At 38.7% G+C, this 23,681-nt stretch overlaps 2 protein-coding genes across 2 annotated transcripts in view; both read left to right on the top strand.

The window, feature by feature from the left end:
- LOC309496971 (protein NLRC3-like) overlaps nt 1-23,681 on the top strand; it is a 316,482-nt gene that overhangs the window by 89,686 nt on the left and 203,115 nt on the right. The gene's annotated exons all lie outside the window — the stretch shown is intronic.
- Nucleotides 1-23,681, top strand: part of LOC309496969 (protein NLRC3-like) — a 213,465-nt gene that overhangs the window by 169,686 nt on the left and 20,098 nt on the right. Inside the window, exon 9 of the mRNA XM_082167167.1 lies at nt 19,599-19,645. Coding sequence (XP_082023293.1) covers nt 19,599-19,645 — 47 coding nt within the window. The remainder of the gene's footprint in view (nt 1-19,598; nt 19,646-23,681) is intronic.

Below are 23,681 nucleotides of genomic sequence, written 5' to 3'. Positions count from 1 at the left end.
CTGCGCGTTCACTGTAGTTCACTACAGCACAAAATAAACACTAAACAAAAACTCTTTCTGCTCTCTCTTTCCACATCAGACAACTCTTTCTACTGACTGGCGGTGTACGAGTCCTCAGTTCTCCTCTCTCTCGTCTCTCACTCCACAGCGGCTTATATCCGGTCTCTCCACGCCAATTACTGCAACAAGACACAGGTGTTCGTCATTTGCACTTGACCTACTTACGCACCGCTCATCTCCTTTCTCTCTCCTGTTACAGACCTCGCAGAACCACGCCCCCCTCACCACACTTAGATTTTTTGATAAACAATCTGATTGTTTTAGGCAAGCACTTCATCCACAGATGTAAATATTTAAAGATCAAACCCCATTCAATGGATGTAAGAATGACTTGAAACTATCTGTTAAATCTCTTCATTGGATGACAGATAGAAATGCCCTAAAACTTCTTTCCGTTTTGGATTTGTTTAGGTTATTGGACTAAGACCCTCACCCCTTTGTTTTTTTTGTTTTTTTTTTTGTTGTTTTTTTTGTTTGTTTTTTTAACCTATCAACACAAATACAAATGTATGATTGTTGATTTATGCCTTAATTGTTTGTACTTGAATTCTCTATATTAATAAAAAAAATATATATGTATATATAATAAAAAAAAACAATGGAAGAGAGCAAAGGGGCGTCGTCCATCTTTTATTACAGTCTATGGGTGGCTCATATGAAGAGCATTCAAACAAACATGACGCTAATCACTCGTCTGGTGTCTTAACAGACCAACATCACATCATTAATAACCCATAACACTAATCTGCAGCTTCATAAAGAATGAATAATCTCACTTTAAATAATATTACCGATCTGAATAACACAGAATGATCTCTACAGGACATGTTCGGGCATGCACGTATGTCACGGACGCATAACTCTGTTCAGATCATGGTAACACAAATATAATCAAATTGGCTTACTTTGAGATCAGTGACTAACATCATGATATTACATCTGCAGCAATTACCACGAACAAACAGGAATCAACAACAACAGCTGACAGGTCGCACAGGTTCGACTGAATGGGATCTTATTATGGAAAGCGCCACTAGAGCTGCCACCTTCCAGTGCCTGGACAAAGGCCTCCTGACCCCCCGCAGCTCTGAGGCGGAGAAGGGCAAGGCTTAGGCCAGGGAAGTCAACTGCTGTTCCACAGGACCACTGGGAAAGCGTACCCTGTCAAGCAAGAAAGGGACGCTGCGGAAACCATATCCTGCCCGAAGGGAGGTAACGTGGAAAATACACATATGGAATGGGCGGAAAACTGGGCAGTACAACATATGGAATGTCACTGGGATGACTCCAGCCTATAACGGGGGGGAAGATCAACCGACAGTGATGGCAGAGCGGACTCTGCCGAGGGAAGACACGGGCTCATCCGCAGGGAGCCGTACCGTGGAAGAATACACATATGGGATCGCTGTAGGGATCACAACATATGGACCCAGCCTAGCACAGGTTCCACCAGTGCATACGAGTGATAGGCCTGGCTTCGGACGTTCCGCCATGTCCGTTGTCGAAGGGTATGGAGGAATTCAATAGGGTTCGGTTTAAGAGGGAACTCAACTGGAGCAAGAATTACGCACGTATCCAGTCCATAGGAGGAGAATGGCGCAGCAAGCCGACACTTCGAACCGTGCTTACAGTGAAACTGGCTTCATGTGAAGGGAGCCCACGGGAGGCACGGTTTGACACATAGGCTAGTTCTCTAGTGAACGTGTATAGGTGTCGCCCAGCCCCCAACTCTATTTAACATCTGTTCAGTGAGGCACTCTGTGTCAACGCCTAGATACCCTCGCTTAGGAGGAGCTCATCGCTCAGGTGGGCACGTGCATCTTGGGAAACTTTCTCACCAAGATGAAGGCAACCACTTGTAGTGAGCCAACCTCTGCTTGGAAACAGCCTTCCCTTCTGCTGGTTTCCCTAACAGCCAGAGCTAGTCTAAGGTCTAGGCTTTCCATTCTGATCACGTATAACCGTACTGAAGCGGTCGGACAGAGAAAAGGGTCTGGCTCCTCCGGGGCAGCGATTGCAGGCTCACCACCTGGTCCCGTAGGGGAGGTAGGAACCTTGGGCACATATCCAGGCCGGGGTCTCAGGAGTCATGAGAGTTAGCCAGCCTGAATTCCAGGTACGATTCGGCTCTCCTCACGGAGAGAAGACTCAATTCAACAAATAGGTTCCAATTCTAAGGGGGAGCGAGCCTCTTTTTGAGAGGGTGCTCTCACAGAAGTGATGGTCTCTATGGCATAAAAATGATTGCGGTAGTAACCAGAACCTCCGCGTCTCGTTCTTTTTAGAACCAGACCTGGAACTCTCCAAGGTCTAGACGTGGGTGCCATTGTGCCCCATCCCTGAGAATGTACTCAGAGGAAGGAGTCAGGAAGGCTGTCGAGAGGAGAGGTCAGTTGGGCCAATAAGGGGCAACTAGCAAGACCTGCTCCATTTCTTCCTGATTTTAGCACTGTAGTGCAAGAAGGATCACTGGGGAAGTGGTCCCAAACGGCTCCGAAGTGGTCCCAAAAAGCTGGCCAGCTGGGGACAGAGTCTCCACTCCATCCGGGGGGAGGGAGTGGATGACCAACTCCAAAGCACCCTCCTCCACAGTGATCACTTGCCACCAAGCTGGTCTTTCGCTGGTCACTTGCCACCACTCCTGACTAGGGCCTAGCCACTCTCCGATGCTGCAATCGGCATCCTGTCCCCTGGAGAGGCCCCGAATGAAACGGCTGGTCAGTCCATTACAGAGGGACCAGCGTGCTCAACAGGGGGCTCCACCGGCTGCGATGTGATAGAGAAGTGAGGGGCCCACAGGGATTGGTTAACGGGCGGGGAAGCCTCACTATGATCCTCTGATCACCCATCCCACACGGCACGGTGGCAGGGCGTGGTAATGGTGACTACACCTTCACACATGAAGGCAAGTCTCGATCTCAACACCACGATAGTCATATCCTTGCAATGAGAACACAAACTATCCACAAAAGCTGCTTCAGCGTGCTGCATATATACACATACATTATATACATGAACATTCTACAAACACGTGATACAACCATTGTGACCGTCCATTTGGGGGGACAGGGGACGATCGCATCCAGAAACGCACGGGTGGAATAGCATCTTGAAAAAGACGCAAACGCACCCGTGTTGCTCTTTCAGGAAATGGGACCCATCACCAGTGCCGGAGCACACAGGGGAATGACCGCGGCAACACTGAACAGTGAACTGAAACAGTGGAGCACTAATTTTTCCGCCCTCTAACCAGCCGTCAACAAACACAGAAATTTGATGCTGTTAAAACAGCAGTTGAGAGCTCAAATGCTTGCAACCACCGCTGCACTGCGCTGTAGAAATCACCAGCACTGCGAGAGTCTTTTCCAGAAGAACACACATTCTTCAGACACATTTGCTCATTGTATACAACAATACTCTTCAGAGACATCAAAAACGATCGGCTCCAAAGCAAAAAGCAACTAGTGTGTGCATCCACTTCTGTATTTATACCCGCACCATGGGGCGGAGTGTGTGATGCAAATTCACGCAGGCCAATTTGCATTGGCTCGTTCAGTAGTACTTGAAGAAGACAGGCTCCCTAGCGTGATCCCATTCAGTCGACGTCGACTATGTCTGACGTTCTCGACTGAAAGGGAACTACTGTACACTGCTCACTAACAGCATATTACAATGACTACCGTTTCATAATTAAAGTCCCCACTGAATGAGCCTTTAATACATTCATCATTATCATTGGCAGCACATTCATGTTCATAAGCTGCACGGAAACGTTCAACAAGAGGTTTTAAGTTTCTGTTTTAATTTTCATAATATAGATTTTTTTTACTATATTTCTTTTCATCTATCAAATGGTTAGTCTGCAGATACAACACATATTATCATTATTGTCGCAATCCCACTACTGTTTTACATAAACCAAAATATCATATTGCTCATATCTCAATCTCCAAGTCGCACAGACAGCCTTTTAGCTGCTTGTTTCTGCAATTCTTATCATCTAAATTTAAGTTCTCTAGACATCAAATGTTATGCATCCATTTACTGGATGAAAAAGTAAAAACCTTTTTTCTCCAGGCAGTTCGACTTTTTTATCTTTTCTTTGCACTCTGCCTCCTCTAACCATCACAATATTTTTGGTTTATAATGCACATACACGTTTAACACAACAGCCCTTCTGTTATTCACTTCCCTCTACAAGCATTCAAGCTAATAGAGCTATTAATCAAATTAGGAAACAATATAGAACCCTAGCGACGAATCCCAGAGACATCAATGAATGTTTCAAGGAATTTTATGAAGCTTTGTATGAATCCCGGACTTCCATTGCCTCTACAACCCTTTCCCACTTCCTCCAATCATTACATCTCCCCAAATTAGATGATGCAGAACAAGACGTCATTAACGCAGACATAACATTAGAAGAAATATGCAAAGCCATCACATCTTTCCCAAGCAGTAAGGCCCCCGGACCTGACGGCTTTGGATTTTTATTTTATAAGAAATATTCTCAGAAACTTGCTCCCCTGATGCTGAGATTATTCAATCATTCTATTGACAACCAAGAATTCCCACAATCAATGTACAACGCCAACATTTCTTTAATTCTTAAAAAGGTAAAGACGGATCCAGGATCGTATCACCCCATAGCCCTCTTGAATTCGCATCTTAAAATTTTCACTAAGATCCTTGCTAACAGATTAAATAAATATATAACAAAAATTATTCATCCGGATCAGACCAGCTTCATCCCAGGGCGCTTTTCCTTCTTTAATGTGAGACGTTTAATGAATAATTTATACTCAAAACATGATTCTCTCTCGAATGTCGCCATCTTATCTCTGAACGCTAAAAAAGCCTTCGACCAAATTTAATGGAATTATATTATTTCAGTGCTCCAGGAGTTTAACCTTGGAGAATCATTCTCTCTATGGGTGAAAATGCTTTATGCCAAACCCAGGGCCTTGGTGCTCACTAAATTCGATAAACTAGCTCTCTTAAAGCAGAACTCCGGTCAATTTTAACATTGAGCTAATATTTTTGTAAATTTGGAGGGCTGTCAGTACAGAGAACAACGACAAAAATCGGTGTTGCCTACACCGTGTTATCCTCTTCAGTGTGATTCCTTCAGAGTGAACACGGTGAATCTGACTGCAGTAGATGTGACAGATATGAATAAAAGTGATGTTAAAGGGATAGTTCACTTTGAAATAAATTTTTGGTATGTTTTAGCTTACCTCAAGGGCATCCAAGATGTAGGTGTCTTTTTTTCCGCAGTAGTTTCAATTTTGATATTTTTAGGTCAAACCGTTCTTGTCTGTCAGTCATATAATGTAGGTCACTGTCTCAAAGAGCATGCACAGAGTCCAAATTAAAACAATTCCCCGTCGTCCAAATTAAACAATTCCCCATCGTAAGTACACATTGATGGCCTAAGACACGAAACGAGCGGTTTGTGTGAGAAAACGAACAGTATTTATATCGTTTTTACTACTTATACACAGCCATGTCCAAGTGATCTGATCTGACGTGTACGCAGACTGGTGCATAGATATATACACACTAGATGTCGCCTTGTCTACGGCAGTTCATTGGAACGAATGTCTTTAAGGCGACATCTAGTGTATATATCTATGCACCAGTCTGCGTACACGTCAGATCAGATCACTCGGACATGGCTGTGTATAAGTGGTAAAAACGATATAAATACTGTTCGTTTTCTCACACAAACCGCTCGTTTCGTGTCTTAGGCCATCAATGTGTACTTACGATGGGGAATTGTTTAATTTGGACGACGGGGAATTGTTTTAATTTGGACTCTGTGCATGCTCTTTGAGACAAGTGACCATAGACCTGCATTATATGACTGACAGACAAGAACGGTTTGACCTAAAAATATCAAAATTGAAACTACTGCGGAAAAAAAGACACCTACAGCTTGGATGCCCTTGAGGTAAGCTAAAACATACCAAAAATTTATTTCAAAGTGAACTATCCCTTTAATTCAGCCAGCGAACATACCTGTATTTACTTCCTGTTTTCGGTCAAAGTCCACAGTAGTCTATTGTCGAGTTCACGCGCGTGAAATATTTTGAAATACTGGATCGTATGAGTTCGACAATCGACTACTATCACTTTTATTCATATCTGTCACTTCTACTGCAGTCAGATTCACCGTGTTCACTCTGAAGGAATCACTCACATGGCTGGGCACTTGTAATGACACATCAAGGATGTTAAGAGGCTAAAAGCAGGTTTAAAACTTGCCCCATTTAAGGCGAGACACTACAGGTGAATAGGGTAAAAATTTTAACTAGCAGATATCACCATGAAACTTTCCCAGTTGATTACCTACATTAAGATGAGAAAAAAATGTATTACAAGTTTTCTATAATTTAATGTTTAAATATGCAAATTAGGCAATATCTAATTAAATATGTGCTATTTTGTATATATTTTAAAAAACGAAATCTGAGTATTGGATAAAGCCAGGTTAAAAATTATTTTTTCATTGTGTTCACATATTAGATGGGAAAAAAATTACAGAGGGATTTATGGATATCTACTTTTGTTATCCTGTAAATCAGAATATACTGTCAATAGCCTTAAAAAAATGATTTTCGCCATGTTTTTTGGAATAAAATGTTATATAAATCAGACTAGGAATAATATATTTACAAATCCCTCTGTAAATGTCTTCATAATATAACTAGGTACAAGACTGGAGAGTTTGGTGTATATCGGTGCTACTGAAGTGGAGATTTCGTACTTGGAGTATGAGAGAAAGGTCATTTTGAGCAAACGGGCTTTAAAGTCCCTGTAAAGTCAAAATTAAGTATGTGTTCTGAGTTTGTCACACCACAGAAAAATGTGTTATTAGTAGAGGTGGGCATAGATTAATTTTTTTAATCTAGATTAATCTAGATTAATTTTGAAATTAATCTAGATTAATCTAGATTAAAATGGCTCATTTGAATTCTGCCGAAGGCATTCAGAATATGTGTGCTACCCAAATAATGACTATAAAAGTAAGTGTTTGAGAACGGGTTTCTCAAGCCAGGTGGCGCATTAGACCAGGGGCTCATCTCCTGTTTCCAAAATGCATCACAAACTGCTTGAGAAAGCTGTTCTACTCATAGACTGTAAAAGGTTACTACTGTTACCGTCCGTAGGCAACATTAGGTAGGCCTATGTTATTATCAACTACTATAGGCTATCAATTAGGGATGGGCGATATGGCCTAAAATCTATATTGTGATATACATTGCAGCCTCTTGCGATAACGATATATATTATAATAAAACCATTTCAGAACAGGTTACACAGACCCTGCTAAACAACTGCTAAATGTTTTTTTTTTTGTTTTTTTTGTTTTTAAAGGGTGTATGTAGTTTTGAGAACATATATTGTGCAAAACTGTAAGTATACAACATAATTTTGCAGATAAATAAAATTTAAGTACGCTAGCTGCAGAGACTTAAGTAGGTCTAATGTTTATTATGGCTTGGAGCTTATGAAACCCCAAATTTAAAATTAGAATATTGTCTAACTGATGTCTTTTCAGTTAAAAAGAAACACAACAACGATTCTTAAAATCGGGCGCAGACAGAGATTATGTGCTACACCACTAAGATATATTGGGAATAATACGCGCGCGCTGGTATTCAGTGATATGTTTCAGGGCCTGAATTTCGTTTTGGAAAATGGGGGGGAAATCCCCCCTTAGGTGATTCTTATGGGGGGGAATTTTTAATTTGAGGGGGGAGTTTAGACTTTTTATTTTTTTTATTACATGTATCTCGCCTAAATGTATGCTCACTCATTGCATTTTTACAATGGGGTAATTTTGTTCTTAAGAATTTACACAACACAAGGAAGCTTGATTCCTCAATATTTGAATTAAATTGAAAAAAGTAGCACAAATAAATACAATAGAATAGAGATCCCAATAAAGAGAAATAAAGAGAAAAGTTTTTGCTTAGGTCTAACACTAGTATTCAGAAATACTACAGAGACTGAATAAAGTAATCAAATGAAAAATAACACTGGGTAGTATTTTAGTCCTGACTAAATTAAATACATAGGCTATTAATCCTGATTACTTAAAATGAAAGCTATGTTTTGTTGTTTTGACAACCAAAATTAATGACAGACAGACACATATGGCTGCTGTCCCTTTAAGAGCTAATGCACGGATCCTGTGTTCATTATACCGTCACGTGCGATTTATGCTTATTTATAACCGACTGTGTTTAGAGGATACTCACCAAGACCGAAATTGACATCATTTTCGCATGTTTTTGACTGTTAAAGCGATATAATCCACGAAAAATAACTTTTGTTACCCGCGAGCTGTGTGTGAGGCGGCTTTACTCTATGTATGTGTGCAGAGAGAAAAAAACATCTCTCAGACAAGAGATGTTTAACATCGCGTGAATGCTTAAACTGGTAAGACTTAAAAAGACGTGCAAATGGTAAACTTTAGTTACTCATGATGCAATGCTGGCCCGATTATGCAAGTGACAATTCCGTCTATCCCGACTCCCGAGACGCGAGAGTGTATTATCGCCTCCTGCAGCGCTTAACGATTGCCTTGTGCTGTTCAACCCATTTTGAGAGACGAGAGATAGAAGACGCGGCACCGCAGAATCACTCAAGCTGTTTGAGAAATTGCGTCTCGCAGACAGTTTTAAAATTTGATTTTATAATCTGTGTGGATTCATTTACTAATACAACCTACATGCTAAAGGGAATCAATGTGGGAATTTCCCGCATTATAAGTGGGAGACCTGCGGGAATGAATAAAATTATGCGCAATACCCGCAATCCCGCGCCGAAATTCAAGCCCTGTGTTTCGTTTTGAATTTGAGATGGTAGAACGGATTAGTCGTGTGTTAACCTACCGAACTGTTACCCCACACACTCTGTATATAGTTTGCTGCTGCTCGTCGGACGGCTTAAATCAGAACCAAGTCCAAATAATGGATGTTGCACCGATCTTTTTCACCAGCTTTCACTTTCAGCCGTGTTTACTTAAGATGACGACGAATATGATGCGTTGCAGCCGGGTGTACCTCGCGGCCGCGGGTAGATTGCGTCATCATAGCTTGTGTAGTATAGAGCCATCTCCCAACCCAACTTGGAGAATAGATTAACGGCGATATTTTTTTTATCGCCCGATAAGAGTCTCGCGTTAACGCAGCACGATAACGCCGTTAACGGCCCACCACTAGTTATTAGCCACCCAGCCAAATTTGAATGATAAAAAAAGCCGGCAAGTACATAAAATAAGCTATCAAAATCTTGAAAAAATTAGCAGTTGTCTCTGCTCTCAAACGCTGGGGGCGTGTCCACTGGCTGCGCTGAAACCACGCCCACTCGCGGGAAAGCTGCCGTCGCCTCACTCAACTGTCTGTCACCGCTACAGCCGGAATGGATGCTCCTAGCAGCTTAATTGTTTTTACAAAGCCATACATGTTCGAGCCTGGACTACCTACTATAATTATAACATAAGCACACAACACAAGGCAACTTACACTCATTGGTGGGCACGGACTGCCGACGATAGCACCAGTTGTCGGCGCGACGGGAGGATGAAGGCCGAGGCGAGAGATAGTCGGCTCAGCCCCATTCACCAGTAACAGCGGACTATCAGTGAATCCCAGTTGTCTCCGACGAAAGTTTATAAAACTATCCCGTGTAAAATGATCACTACAGAGGCAGGTTTTGGCGGTGATCCTCAGCTCTCCATCAAGGCGGCTCTTCACTAAATTAATCCACCTCTTTTTGATAATTTTAATAAGGACACCGATCTGTTTTGTACGTGATCGCATCCAGGTAGTACGCATTTCCGTGACGAATGCATAGCTAGCTAGCAAACTGTAGGCTGTAGTAACTAATAGTACTGACAGTAACTCGCGATCGGTAAACTGATGTGATTGTGCTCTATTTAGGGGAGGGGCCAGCGTCAGGGGCTCCAGTGCGTCATCAAGTAGGGGCGTGTCCAGGATCTCAGGGGCTCCGGTGCGTCATCGAGCCCCCGTTTTAGCCCCGCCCAAAAAATCCGGAACACAGCAATGGTGAAAAACTGTTTAACGGTCTAACTCCACAATTCAGCACTTCACAGTTCACAGTCTTTGTAATATGTTTTAGCAATACATTTCTAACATTTATAATGTGTTTAGAATTTTTTTTTTGAATTGCCTTTACAGGGACTTTAAAGATTTATCATCAGCCAATGAGATTGCGCATTCAGCCCTTTTACTTTCACGATTGGTTGCTGATAAAAAGGAAATTACCATATTTGGATCCGACAGCATTGTAAAGGAGAGAGAGAGATTTCCGGCGTGTGCGTGTGATGACAGGAAGAAGACAGAGATCGCGGAGCAGCGGGAGGATTAAGAACGCAAACTTTTGTTGAATTTATGAGAAATCTACAGACGCGAACAGAAAAGTGTAGTAAAATAAAGACCTAAATGTGTATTTCGGACTTTTTTTCACCACAAGTCTGAAAGAAGACATGTTATTGAAGACAAATATCCCAAAATCTCAAAATTGACCAGTAAAAAAAAAACGATGTTTTTGCCTGCCGTGTCTCGCCTTAAGTCAACAGGGTGCAAATTTTAAAAAGAGGATAACACGGTGTAGGCAACACCGATTTTTGTCATTGTTCTCTGTACTGACAGCACTCCAAATTTAAAAAATTTTTTTTAAATTGACCGGAGTTCTCCTTTAAGGCGAGACACTACAGGTGAATAGGGTCAAATTGTTAACTTACCAGGGTTCCCGCGGGGTCTTAAAAAGTCTTAAAAAGTCTAAAATTCTTAACTTTAAATTTAAGGCCTTAAAATGTCTTAAAAACGGCCAGATTTTCATCCGTGGTCTTAAATTAAATTTAGTCAGGTCTAAAAAAGGTCTCGCCAACAGGCCGTTCACATATCGCATCTTTTGCGCGCTCAAGTTCGTTCAAATGTAGGCGCGCGCGCTCATAATTGAAGCGACGCAATCGTTTTTTTCCAGGCGCAGCGAGATAAAAAAAATCTCAACTCTTCAGAATGCCGCAAACGCACCGCAGGTCATGTGACAAGAACCAACCAATCAGCATCGCCCCTTTCCGTAACAACATTGAAAGCTCACTCAACTGGAAGGATGCGGGTGCACCCAAACACTACGGGTGTTTTTCTCTTCTCCGTAAATAAATCTTGAAGCAGAGCTACAGCAAGCGTTTCTCGCCGGTGGAAATCCATTAGCCACTAAAACTTCTTTGTCATTGTGGAGAGCGCAGTGCTTGGTTGCATAGCAACGACAGACGCCACGGGAAAATCCGAAAAAATGATTTAAAGTCTGAAATATGTGAGGTTTATCTTTTTATAAAAACACTTTTTTGTCTAAACTTTATTTGAACTTGTACATGTTAGTATATAACATGTTGCAAGACACTTTTAAAATCTGGCTATCATTTTTAATGGTGTTATTTTAATGTTTATGTAAACAAAAAGTGCATATTGATGCTAATTTTATTTGTTATTTGCTGGTTTTCGACATTGTGTAGTATTAGTACTTTTTGAACAGGATTCTGTGATAACCGTGGTAATTTTTGTCACTATAATCATTGAAATGAAATGTTCATGCCATTTCATCTCTAGTTATGATCAACTATGATCAACTAAAATCAACTAATTATGTGTTTTTTACAGTATAATATGCATAGTACAATTTTCTATAAAAAAATATATATATCTATTTCTGATTCTGACACACGTTGTTGGGTGTGGAAGGTTACTAATGTGATTGTTTTATCTGTAAATTAAATTAATGTTTTTTCAATTACTTAATTCATTGAAATAAAATGAATTCTTTGATTTGAATTTTTTTTTGGCAATGCGTCGTGTAGGTCTTAAATTTCAAACTTTATGGTCTTAAAATGTCTTAAAAAGGTCTTAAATTTGACTTGCTGAAACCTGCAAGAACCCTGACTTACAGATATCACCATCAAACTTTACCAGTTGATTACTCACATGAATAGGAGAAAAAAATGCATTGCAAGGTTTCTGTAATTTTATTTTTAAATGCTAATGAGGCTATATCTAATTAAATGTGTTAATTTGCATATATTTTGAAGTGACGAATCTGACCATTGAAAAAAAACAAGGTTCAAAATTATTTTTGCATTTTGTTGATGTATTCAATGAAAAGACATTATCAGAGGGGATTATGAATATCCCCTTTTGCTACCCTGTAAATCAGAAAATACTGCCAATAGCCTTAAAAAATTTATTTCCGCCCTATTTTTTGTCATAAAATGTCATATAAATCAGGCCAAGAATGATATATCAACAAATCCCTCTGGACAAACCTTCATAATATAGTTAGGAATACGACTGTAAAGTTTGGTGTATGTAGGTGTGTGGAAAATCGTCACTAGGAGTGTGAGAAAAAAAATCATTTTGAGACCTTTAAAGATTTTTATGGCAAAATTCCACTAATTTCTATTGAAAGCCATGAATTACAGACAAAATATGCTTTATGTCCAAGTAAAATCCATGTATCACAATGTTTAACATCCAAAACTCATTAATGCTTCATCCATCACTGATCATAACATCCAAAACAACACATCAACAGTCCATCACACAGGTGGAATGGAAAAACTAAATACCGGTATATCACAGTCCCTCAGGCAGACACATATTTAGCTGTCAGTGGAGCTGCTGTACCCTCTCCTAGGAGAACTTCCAGCTTCTTTTCTGGTGCTAACTTTGGGAAGTTTTATTCTTTTGGCTATTTGTCCAAGGTGTAAATCACTTAGTGAAGATATTTTTTTTCCCAGTGGAGGAGGAAGTGCATCTCTGTCTGACCCAGTTGGTGGTCACTGAGCCTTTATTTAGTCAGGATCCGTCTCTTCTTCTCTGACAGTGTGCAGATATTCTGTCAAATAACAATTTAGTCTACTTTATTTGCTTTCTCCAATGTTCTAAATATTGATATTTTGAATGATTCATAATTAGTTTTGTTCTGTTGAGTTGTTTTGAACCAGTGCTGAAGGGAGCCTGGTTGGTTAGCTTCACCATCAGCTGACTGAGGGGACTGTTTTCAGGTTTTGGCTCGTGGGTTTTAAGTGCTTTGAAATGTAATGTGTCTTTTTGACTTACATTTAGATGTGTTCAAAATGTTACAGCTTGTTCGTAACGCATCGACGCACTATGTCGGGGTTACTCATTGCGCGGCTCGCGAGCCTCATGCGGCTTGCCAAGCTTTAATTTGTGGCTCGCATGGCTGTAAAAAATATGGCGATATCATGCTGCCAGTCACTACAGATATTTCTTAAAAACATTCAAAATAAGTAGGGCTATAACATAACCCATTACAAACTCAAAGTGTCAGCTCTATTACAAATAATTTCGATCGGATTGAAAGAGGTGGTTTATCGAGAGAACATGTAAACACTTGGTTCGATTGAGAACCGAAACTGAAAGGACGACGTGATCTCCTACTGACTTTGTCCTATCAGTGCGGCTCTCATGAAAAAAATAGTGAAGACCCATGCACTATGTGATGGCATTTCATCATCTTTTCTTCGTTAGTAATCCCTTGTGTCTTCTAGCTAATGACAACTGTTTTCGGCTTCTCTGAGAGAATTTTACACGCATATCTTTAGACATTTTCAACTACCACGGAAATGTCAGAGCGCGTCACGTGACGATTCTGAACGAATCACGTTGTCAGAAGTTGGCATCAGCCAATGAGATTGCGCATTTCGAGTTAAATCACCTGTTTTACTTTCATGCTTGGTTGCTGATAGACAGGAAATGACCATATTTGGATCCAACAGCATTGCAAAGGAGAGAGAGAGCTATCTAACGGTATACGTGATGACAGGGTGCTGACAGCGATCGCGGAGCAGCGGGAGGATTTAGAACGCCAACTTTTGATGAATTTAGGTGAAATCTGTACACTCAAACAGACAAAGTGTAGTAAAATAAAGACCTAAATGTGACCCGTCACGGAAACCAGGGACACAAGTCGGCAGCACAACTTTCGAGCAAAATGAGAAAGAAGCGTTTTTTTTCAAAATTGGTGATTTTCGTTTTTTTGCAGAATCTGTTAGTTGAGATCACGAAGAAGCCTCTCCATGTTTGAGATAGCAGTATTGGTATATTTAAAAGCGTACATTTTGATGTTGAAATCGGCTTGTTTTTCGGAGATTCTAGTACGCAGTAGGGGCGTGTCATTCTCGGTGTGTATTTCCAGACTGAAGCCGGCGTGGCTACTTATTATGCAGCGCTCTGGCCGGCTCTATCTGATTTCAAAATTCAATGAACATGGACGCCAATAACATTACGATGTCCAGCAATCGATTTAAATAGTAGGTTACATGGGGTTTAATTTGTCGTTTAATGAGATGTAGCCTAATACATGTTGTCAGTGCCAATACATAGATCCGCCTATATAATTAACGTGTATATGAATGGTACAGTGGTAGAGCTTTCGCCAGCCGTGTCAGAGGTTGAGAGTTCGAATCCGCCCTTGTATGGATTTTTTTTTTTTCTCGTATAGTTTTTTTTCTCTCATCAAAACGATTATGTTCATCAGTGGTTGTTTATCAAGCAGGGACACGCAAACGTTTGAATTATTTTGTTATTTCAACAGAACGAATAGAGAGTATCCGCAACGCAACGGATTGAAGCGCGCGTCGAGTGAAGACAATGCAGTGTGTGCGCGAGTAAACACTGTTGCCTATCTGCGCCACTGATCGCAGTGGCAACGAGCACTTTGATCACTTGATTTAAAAAAAAAACACATTTCAGCGCTAGTATCTTATTTAAAAAACGAACGAAATGAATGCTCTGCCAGTTAACTGGAGATGTTTTATTTAGAGAATTTGTAGAATTGGTACATTCAGGGGGGAGGGGGAGACGGGGAGCTTTACAGGGGGTAGGCTATGACTTATCTAAATGAGATGTAAATGAGCCCTATTGTCATTCCCAGAAGGGCGAGAACTTGCCAATCTTTAGAAGCAGATTTCTACCATTTCAGTTTTTTTTGAGTGCCTACCTTCAAATAGCCACAACTTCTCCAAATATTATCAGATTTACATGTGTTACACATCGTTGGAAAGCTTGAATACTACACTTTCAGAATATGTGAATAACTCAAAATGCCCCAGAACCGACTTGTGTCCCTACTTTCCGTGACTGGTCACAAATGTGTATTTTGGACTTTTTTTCAGCACACGTCTGAAAAGAATACATGTTATTGAAGACAAATAACCCAAAGTCTCAAAATTGACCAGTGAAAAAAAACCTATGTTTTTGCCTGCCGTGTCTCACCTTAATTCGTGTCTTCGCCCATCAAATTCAAAAAAGCCATCCAATATGGAATGATGGTAGCTTAAAAAATAATCCTCTGTCTATGGAAAAAGGCATCAAAACTGCTTTTTAAATTTGTCTGATTAAATCTTGTTCGGGGGAGGTGGCGGGGCGTGTCCGTCATGGAGACAATGATATCAAATGAATATTTTAGCAATATTTTGAATTACATTTGCACTTTCTGATAAACCAAAATGTTCTTTTACTGTATATTGGCTAAAATTACACTTTAGTCAGAGTAAAGGCCATTGCACACTGAGTCCGAAATTTTCGTATGCGTTTTTTCGTGTTCGTCAGCCTTAAAATTCGTAACGCACAGAAACCTTGCACACTGAGTCCGATGTGTATTTATTAAACCTTTGCGGAAAAAAACCCCGCAAAAAAATACAAAATGGATTCGTCAAGCAGTGAGGATGATTTTGTTGCCCTCTTTCTTCTTAAAAAGAGAAAAAGAAAGAGGAAATATTGGGTCCATCCAATCCTGAGATTGCGCCGAGAGGAAGGAGAGTTTCACCTCCTTATCAAGGAGTTGCGAAATTATCCAGAGTGATTCAAAATTTACCTCAGAATGTCAGTGGAACAGTTTGATGCTTTGCTAGCGATACTGGAGCCACATATTAAAAAGAAGACCACCAATTTTTGTGAACCAATCGATCCTGAACAGAGACTGGCAGTATGTCTAAGGTATGGACACACACACACACACACACACACACATACACGGCCGGCGGAAGCGCTGGGCAGACAGAACAGCTGTATACAGGTTATATTTTGCAAGACAAAGTGTATCAACTTGTCAGACGCCATTCTGGATTTTGTCGTTCGCTTGTACGGTGGCTCTGAATTGTCTAAAAACCTCTCAAAATACTGGCTGTGGATGCGAAAAACGCAGAAAATCGATCCCGATCCGAATTTTTTTATTACGGATGAAAGTTTCGTAGACAGTGTGCAAGCGTGATTGACATAACGTGAGGTCGAATGGTTTTTTTTACGTGCGAAAATTTCGGATGTGAATTTCGGACTCTGTGCAATGGCCTTAAAACTGACTTAAATTACTGAACAACACATGATTGATGAATTCTGAATACAATTTAAAGGATATGTTCATCACCATAAAAATTAACACACATGATACATTTAGGCTACTTTATTCAACAGTAAATAACACGTTCTCTTCAGTGTTAGGCTACTTCAGCTGCATATTTCAACTGTGCTTATGAAGCAACAACAAAAACAAACAGCTTAGTTTTTTTTCAAAGCTAAAGGAAAAAAGTTTAACAAGTGTAACAAACGACTGCTATGGGTAAATAAAACAGACGGAATCATTTATTAAAACAAAACACACAAAAAAACCCATCCTGTATAGGCCTATTTACCACGACTGATGAAACTTAAACATAGGCTACAGCCTACATAATGTTGTTGGTCATGTAAAGTTGGTCTACGAGCTCAGGCGAGAGGCGTGTGCGGAGTCTATTCACAATTAGGCCGGCGCTGGAAAAAACGCGCTCCGCTGGAACAGATGTCGCGGGGACAGCTAAGTACCACTGGTTAATGATGCTCAGCTTTGTAAACCTATTCTCATTTACCGTCCACCACAGTAGAGGGTCCTGGTTTACAGAGATGCATGGCTCACTGAAGTAGCGTTTGATTTCAGTGTCACGCGAACAAAAATCACTCGCGCCGTAATCCTCACCGAAAAGAGTGTCGAGCGCCGTAGTTGCTGCTGCTCGATCAGGGTGAGGGTCATTTTGACTGGATGTGACAGAATTTGTAACGGTGTCGTAAAGCTGTTTCGGACTCTCCTTTACTCTCTCTCGAAGCTCTGTCTCAAGAAGCTTCAGATGTTTGTGTCTTGGATCCAGTGTTGCTGCAATCAGAGGTAGAGCCACTTTCTCAGCATCCTCAGCAGACTATGCGCCGTTTCAGAGATTCTGCCACTGCTGTCTTGAATTCGGAAACTCTTGGAGACTCACTGGTCTGTGTGTTTAGGTGTTTAGTGATGAGGCTACGTGTTATCGGATAGACCTTCGAAACGCAAACATGCGTCTCACTGCACACTGTTGTTGTGGCGCACTTCAGAGACTGGAGAACAGGTCTCAGTTCTTCTATAATCTGCCAGTGCTCATCTTTCAAACCTTCACATCTGCAAGTTTTGTAGTATTGCGATCTGACAGAACAGCGCACACAGTCCATCTCTGTTCCAAAAGACGTTCGAACATATCGCACACAGAATCCCACCGTGTACGACAGTACTGGATAAGTATGTGTTCAGGTGCGTTCTGCTGTTGTTTCTGGCGAAGTGCCGCTGTAGCCTCGGTGCTGTGGTGAAAATGTGCCACCAGTCGGCTACTGGCAGCGATCACGCTTTTAACAGAAGCAACACTGAAGCCTTCGTTGATGGCTAGCTGCAGGGTGTGTGCATGTGTTCATGATAACGCTAGCAACATGGTTCTGGCGAATCGAGGACTTTGAGAATCAGTGCCCTGCTTCGCAATTACTTTCTCCGAGTTTGAAAGCCACTGTTCTGTAGCATCTTTTAGTTAGTTGGCTATGTTCACAGCGGTATGTCGTTCATCGAAACTGCACGTCTCTAACACTGCACTATGTATTTCCCATTCAGCAATGTAATGACAAGTTAGTGTTATATAGGATTCAGTGGTCAGCGAAGTCCATGTGTCCGTAGTGATAGCCATCCTCACTGTCTTTGACAGTCTGTCTTTCAGTGAAGAAGCAGTCTTTTCATGTAGAGCTTCTATTCTTCTCGTGACTGTCTTGCGCGATGGGACGTTATACTGGGGCTCAACGTAATTCAAATCTTTAAACCCTTCTCCTTCGACGAAACGAATGGGCAGCAAATCTTTCGCTATCATTTCGGTGATTAGTTGTCATCTTTTATCTCATGAATAGATGCACTTTTATGATGATAGATGCACTTTTTATGATGATAGATGCACTTTTATGATGATAGATGCACTTTTTATGATGATAGATGCACTTTTTATGATGGATAGATGCACTTTTTATTATGGATAGATGCACTTTTATAATGGACAGATGCACTTTTTATGATGGATAGATGCACTTTTTATTATGGATAGATGCACTTTTTATGATGGATAGATGCACTTTTTATGATGATAGATGCACTTTTATGATGGACAGATGCACTTTTTATGATGATAGATGCACTTTTTATGATGATAGATGCACTTTTTATTATGGATAGATGCACTTTTTATGATGATAGATGCACTTTTATGATGATAGATGCACTTTTATCATGGATATGCACTTTTATCATGGATAAATGCAAATTTTTTATGGATAAATGCACTTTTATGGTGGATAGATGCACTTTTTTAATGGATAGATGAACTTTTATGATGGACAGATGCACTTTTATGATGATAGATGCACTTTTTATGATGGTAGATGCACTTTTTATGATGGATAGATGCACATTTATGACAGATAGATGCACTTTTATGATGGACAGATGCACTTTTATGATGGACAGATGCACTTTTATGATGGATAGATGCACTTTTTATGATGATAGATGCACTTTTATGATGGACAGATGCACTTTTATGATGATAGACACTTTTTATGATGGATAGATGCACTTTTTATGATGGATAGATGCACTTTTATGATGGATAGATGCACTTTTTATGATGGATAGATGCACTTTTATGATTGATAGATGCACTTTTATGATGAATAGATGCACTTTTTTAATGGATAGATGAACTTATGATGGACAGATGCACTTTTATGATGATAGATGCACTTTTTATGATGATAGATGCACTTTTTATGATGGACAGATGCACTTTTATGATGGATAGATGCACTTTTATGATGGACAGATGCACTTTTATGATGGATAGATGCACTTTTATGGACTTCAAAACAGAAACAGCCATTCACTGCCATTATAAAGCTTGGAAGAGCCAGGACATTTTTTAATATAACTCTGATTGTGTTTGTCTGAAAGAAGAATGTCATATACACCTAGGATGACTTGAGGGAGAGTAAATCATGGGCTAATTTTCAGTTTAAAGTGAACTATCCCTTTAATCTTCCACGAAGAGAATATACAGTGTGTACAGTATTAAACCCATTACGTCTATGATTGATTGTGTCACTGTGTGTGTTTTCTAGTGTGGATCATGGAGGAGAGATCAGGATTACAGCAGGACTACACAAATGTACGTCTACACATCACACACGCACACACTCACGCACACACTCATACGCACGCACACACAAACTCACGCGCATGCATGCACGCACACATAAACATTCTCACACACTCACACACACACACACACACACTCACTCACAAACACTCTCTCTCTCACACACACACACACACACACACACACACACACACACACACACACATACACGTCTATATTACTAACAGGGGACTATCGCTCTACACTGGCCAAGAGGGGACTAGTGTTTCTGGTCATTTTGAAGAAACAAAAATGACATACAAAATTTTCTTTTAAGCTCTTTTTTCATAATATAACTTCAAATATGCATTTTTTTATTTTTAAAAAAACATGCCAAGTGGGGACCTGAAACTCTGAACGATCTCTATCTATACTAGTGGGGACTTGATAGCCTGCAATGGAGCTGTGTGTGTGTGAACAGTGAAGTGAACTGGCAGTGAAGTCTGCCTTCATTATGTAACTATATATATATATATACATATATATATATATATATATATATATATATATATATATATATATATATATATATATATACATATATATGTATATATATGTATATGTATATATATATATATATATATATATATATATATATATATATATATATATATATACATATACATATATATATATATATACATGTATATGTATATGTATATATATATACATATATATATATATATACATATATATGTATATATATATATATATATATATATATATATATATATATATATATGTGTGTATATATATATACTGTATATATAACCCATCAGTTATCAAAAATTTTAAAATATGATTTTTTTTAGGAAAGACCATTTAAATCTACAACGGGGTAAAAAATACAGACGGCCCGACGGCAACAGTTCAAAAGCAGAGGCGAGAATATCCTCTTATCATTCATAATATTATTTTTCTTATTTAACGCTCTCTCTTCATAGATACTTTCTATGCTTGGTTATGCAGTCCCTAACAATTTATTGTTACTACTTTTCTTAATAATTTCGTCTGTACCTCAGTAGCAGTTCCATACCAATAAATAATACAGAATATTATTTGATATTTTTCATTTTCTTTCATTTTCACACTTTCAATGAAAGCACTATAAAACATCAGAAGCGTTATGTTGTGGACATTACAGCAAAGTTATTGCTTTAAGAAATTCATTCTCTGTTGTGGCCTATTAATTAAAACATAATTTCTACTCTAATAAAATCAATAGACATGCCATTTTTTTTCTGTTTCCTTTTTTTTTTCTAGGATGTTGATGTACAGAGAAAGTCAGTGTTTGAATTATTGCTCAATTTAAATGCAACCAAACATATGTCGTTCGTTACCATCCAACAGTGGACCTTTCTTGAAGATCTAATTCAAAACTTTTGAGGTGACTTGCTGCATCTGGTCATTTTGAAGAAACAAAAATGAAATACAAAATTTTATTTTAAGGTCTTTTTTCATAATATAACTTCAAATATGCAAAAAAAATAAAATAAAATAAAATATATATTTATAGGCCTAGGCATCAGAGATCACAATATGCATAGTAAAAAAAAGAAAAGAATGACGAACATCATCAGTTATCAAAAATTGAATTGCTTGAGGAAAGACCATTTAAATCTACAATGGGGTAAAAAATACAGACCGTCCGGCAGCAACAGTTCAAAAGCAGAGGCGAGAATATCCTCTTATCATTCATAATATAATTTTTTTTACTTTCTATGCTTGGTTATGCAGTCCCTAACAATTTACTTGCCATTGTTATGTGTCATTGCACACACACATACATATCTATATTACTAACAGACCAATGTCGCTCTACACTGGCCGAGAGGGGACTCTCGGAACGATCTCTATCTATACAAGAGGGGACTTGGCTGCAATGGAGCTGTGTGTGTGTGTGTGTGTGTGTGTGTGTGAACAGTGAAGTGAACTGGCAGTGAAGTCTGCCTTCATTATTTAACTACATATATAGAGTATATTATATATTATGCCTATTTTCATTCATAATATTATTTTTCTTATTTAACGCTTATTTTCTCTCTTCATAGATACTTTCTATGCTTGGTTATGCAGTCCCTTTAGGGTTTATAGGATTAATCAAACAGAAATAGCTCTTTAAGGTAACGATTTCAGGTCACTATAGTGACCTATATTTAGTATAGCGTAAAGCATACTTTATACAGTGAATAATGATTTTATTAATCAAAATGAACTTCGCGTCCCCAGTTGGATGGTAAAGAACGATACGTGTTTGGCTGCTTTGTACATTTCTTGCCATCACAAACACACTGTAAAGATTTTGGAGGTCAATCTCAAAATGTTATGTCGACTTGCTGCACTGAACATTTTTAGTTGGTTCAGTTGAAATATATGAAGTAGGGATGTTCATTTAACATTTTGTTTTCTGACTGAAAGCTGATGGTTGTTAACCAGTCATCATCAGTTAACTGACATGATTTGAAGGTTAGATTAGAATTAAATGGACTTAGAATAGAATAGTCTGTGACCGATTCAAATACCTAAAAAATGTAGATTTACATGTGCAAATAGCAGCATAAACAACAGAACATGAGGATTCACACATCAAGCACCCGCAGTGCTTCTGTGAACACAGTAAACCAGAATAAAAGTGTATATATAACTGTATATATAATAAATAGGCCAACTTAAATGAACAATTAACAAAACTAAAGTGCAATAAATAATACACGCTTTAGGGTCTGTTTACACGACATCATTTTCAACTGAAAACTGAAAACGTTTTGGCCGTTCATTTCAACGAAAATGCCATTTTGGGGGCCTGACAATGCAAGCTTTTGAAAACGAGTTTTTGTGAGCTCATCTAAAGTGAGGACTAGTTATGCCTTGTAAAGCATTTATAAAGGAGATTTAAAGGCTGTTAATATTTCTATGTTCTCTATCACTGTGTGTGTTTGTTCCCTTTTTCTGTTTAGAAGATAACTGAGTCTTTAAATCTCCTTTATAAATTATTTACAAAGCATAACTAGTCCTCACTTTAGATGAGCTCGCAAAATAGTGAACTGACCACTACTAAATGCTTTATAACTCCCTGAATCTACTATATTTACTCACACTTTCTAAGTGATCTTATTAATCACTGTAAACACCTAAATAACTGGTTTGTAAATAATGCTATACTTCATTTAGAAATGATAAATTGATCATTAATATTTAATAAAGTATGAAAATGCAATTATTAAACACATTATAGATATGCTTCTAACTCAATAATACAGCGTTTAAAGGTGTATTTATAAACTGCTTATTAATGTCTGCTTTATGAATAATGATTTATCTGTTTACCAATGCTTAACTAATGATTAATAGGATGCAGTTATTATAAAGGGTTACCATATATATTATATTATATTTCTCATAATATAACTTCAAATATGCATTTTTTATATATATATAAAAAAAAAAAACATGCCAAGAGGGGATCTGCAACTCAATGTCATAATTATAATGTAATTATTATTATATTATTAAGATATTAATAATGTGACTGATAGTATTGGCTGCCTATTAATTAAAACATAATTTCTACTCTTAAAAAAAATCAATAGACATGTCCTTATTTTTCTGTTTCCTTTGTTTCTAGGATGTTGATGTACAGAGATATTCAGTGTTTGAAATATTGCTAAATTTAAATGCAACCAAACATATGTCGTTCGTTACCATCCAACAGTGGACCTTTCTTGATCTAATTCAAAACTTTTGAGTTGACTTGCTGCATCTGGTCATTTTGAAGAAACAAAAATGAAATACACAATTTTCTTTTAAGGTCTTTTTTCATAATATAACTTCAAATATGCAAAAAATAATAATATTTTAAACATGCCAAGATGGAATATCATCTCTGAACGATTTCTACCTATACAAGAGGGGACTCGCAATAGCCTGCAATGGAACTGTGTGTGTGTGTGTGTGTGTGTGAACAGTTAAGTCTGTCTTTATTTTGTAACTATAGTTACAAAATAAA

Source organism: Leuciscus leuciscus, assembly GCF_965113295.1.
Source record: "Leuciscus leuciscus genome assembly, chromosome: 4".
Lineage (NCBI taxonomy): Eukaryota > Metazoa > Chordata > Actinopteri > Cypriniformes > Leuciscidae > Leuciscus > Leuciscus leuciscus.
The sequence above is the reverse complement of the archived record's forward strand: the minus strand, read 5'-3'. Positions and strand labels throughout refer to the sequence as shown.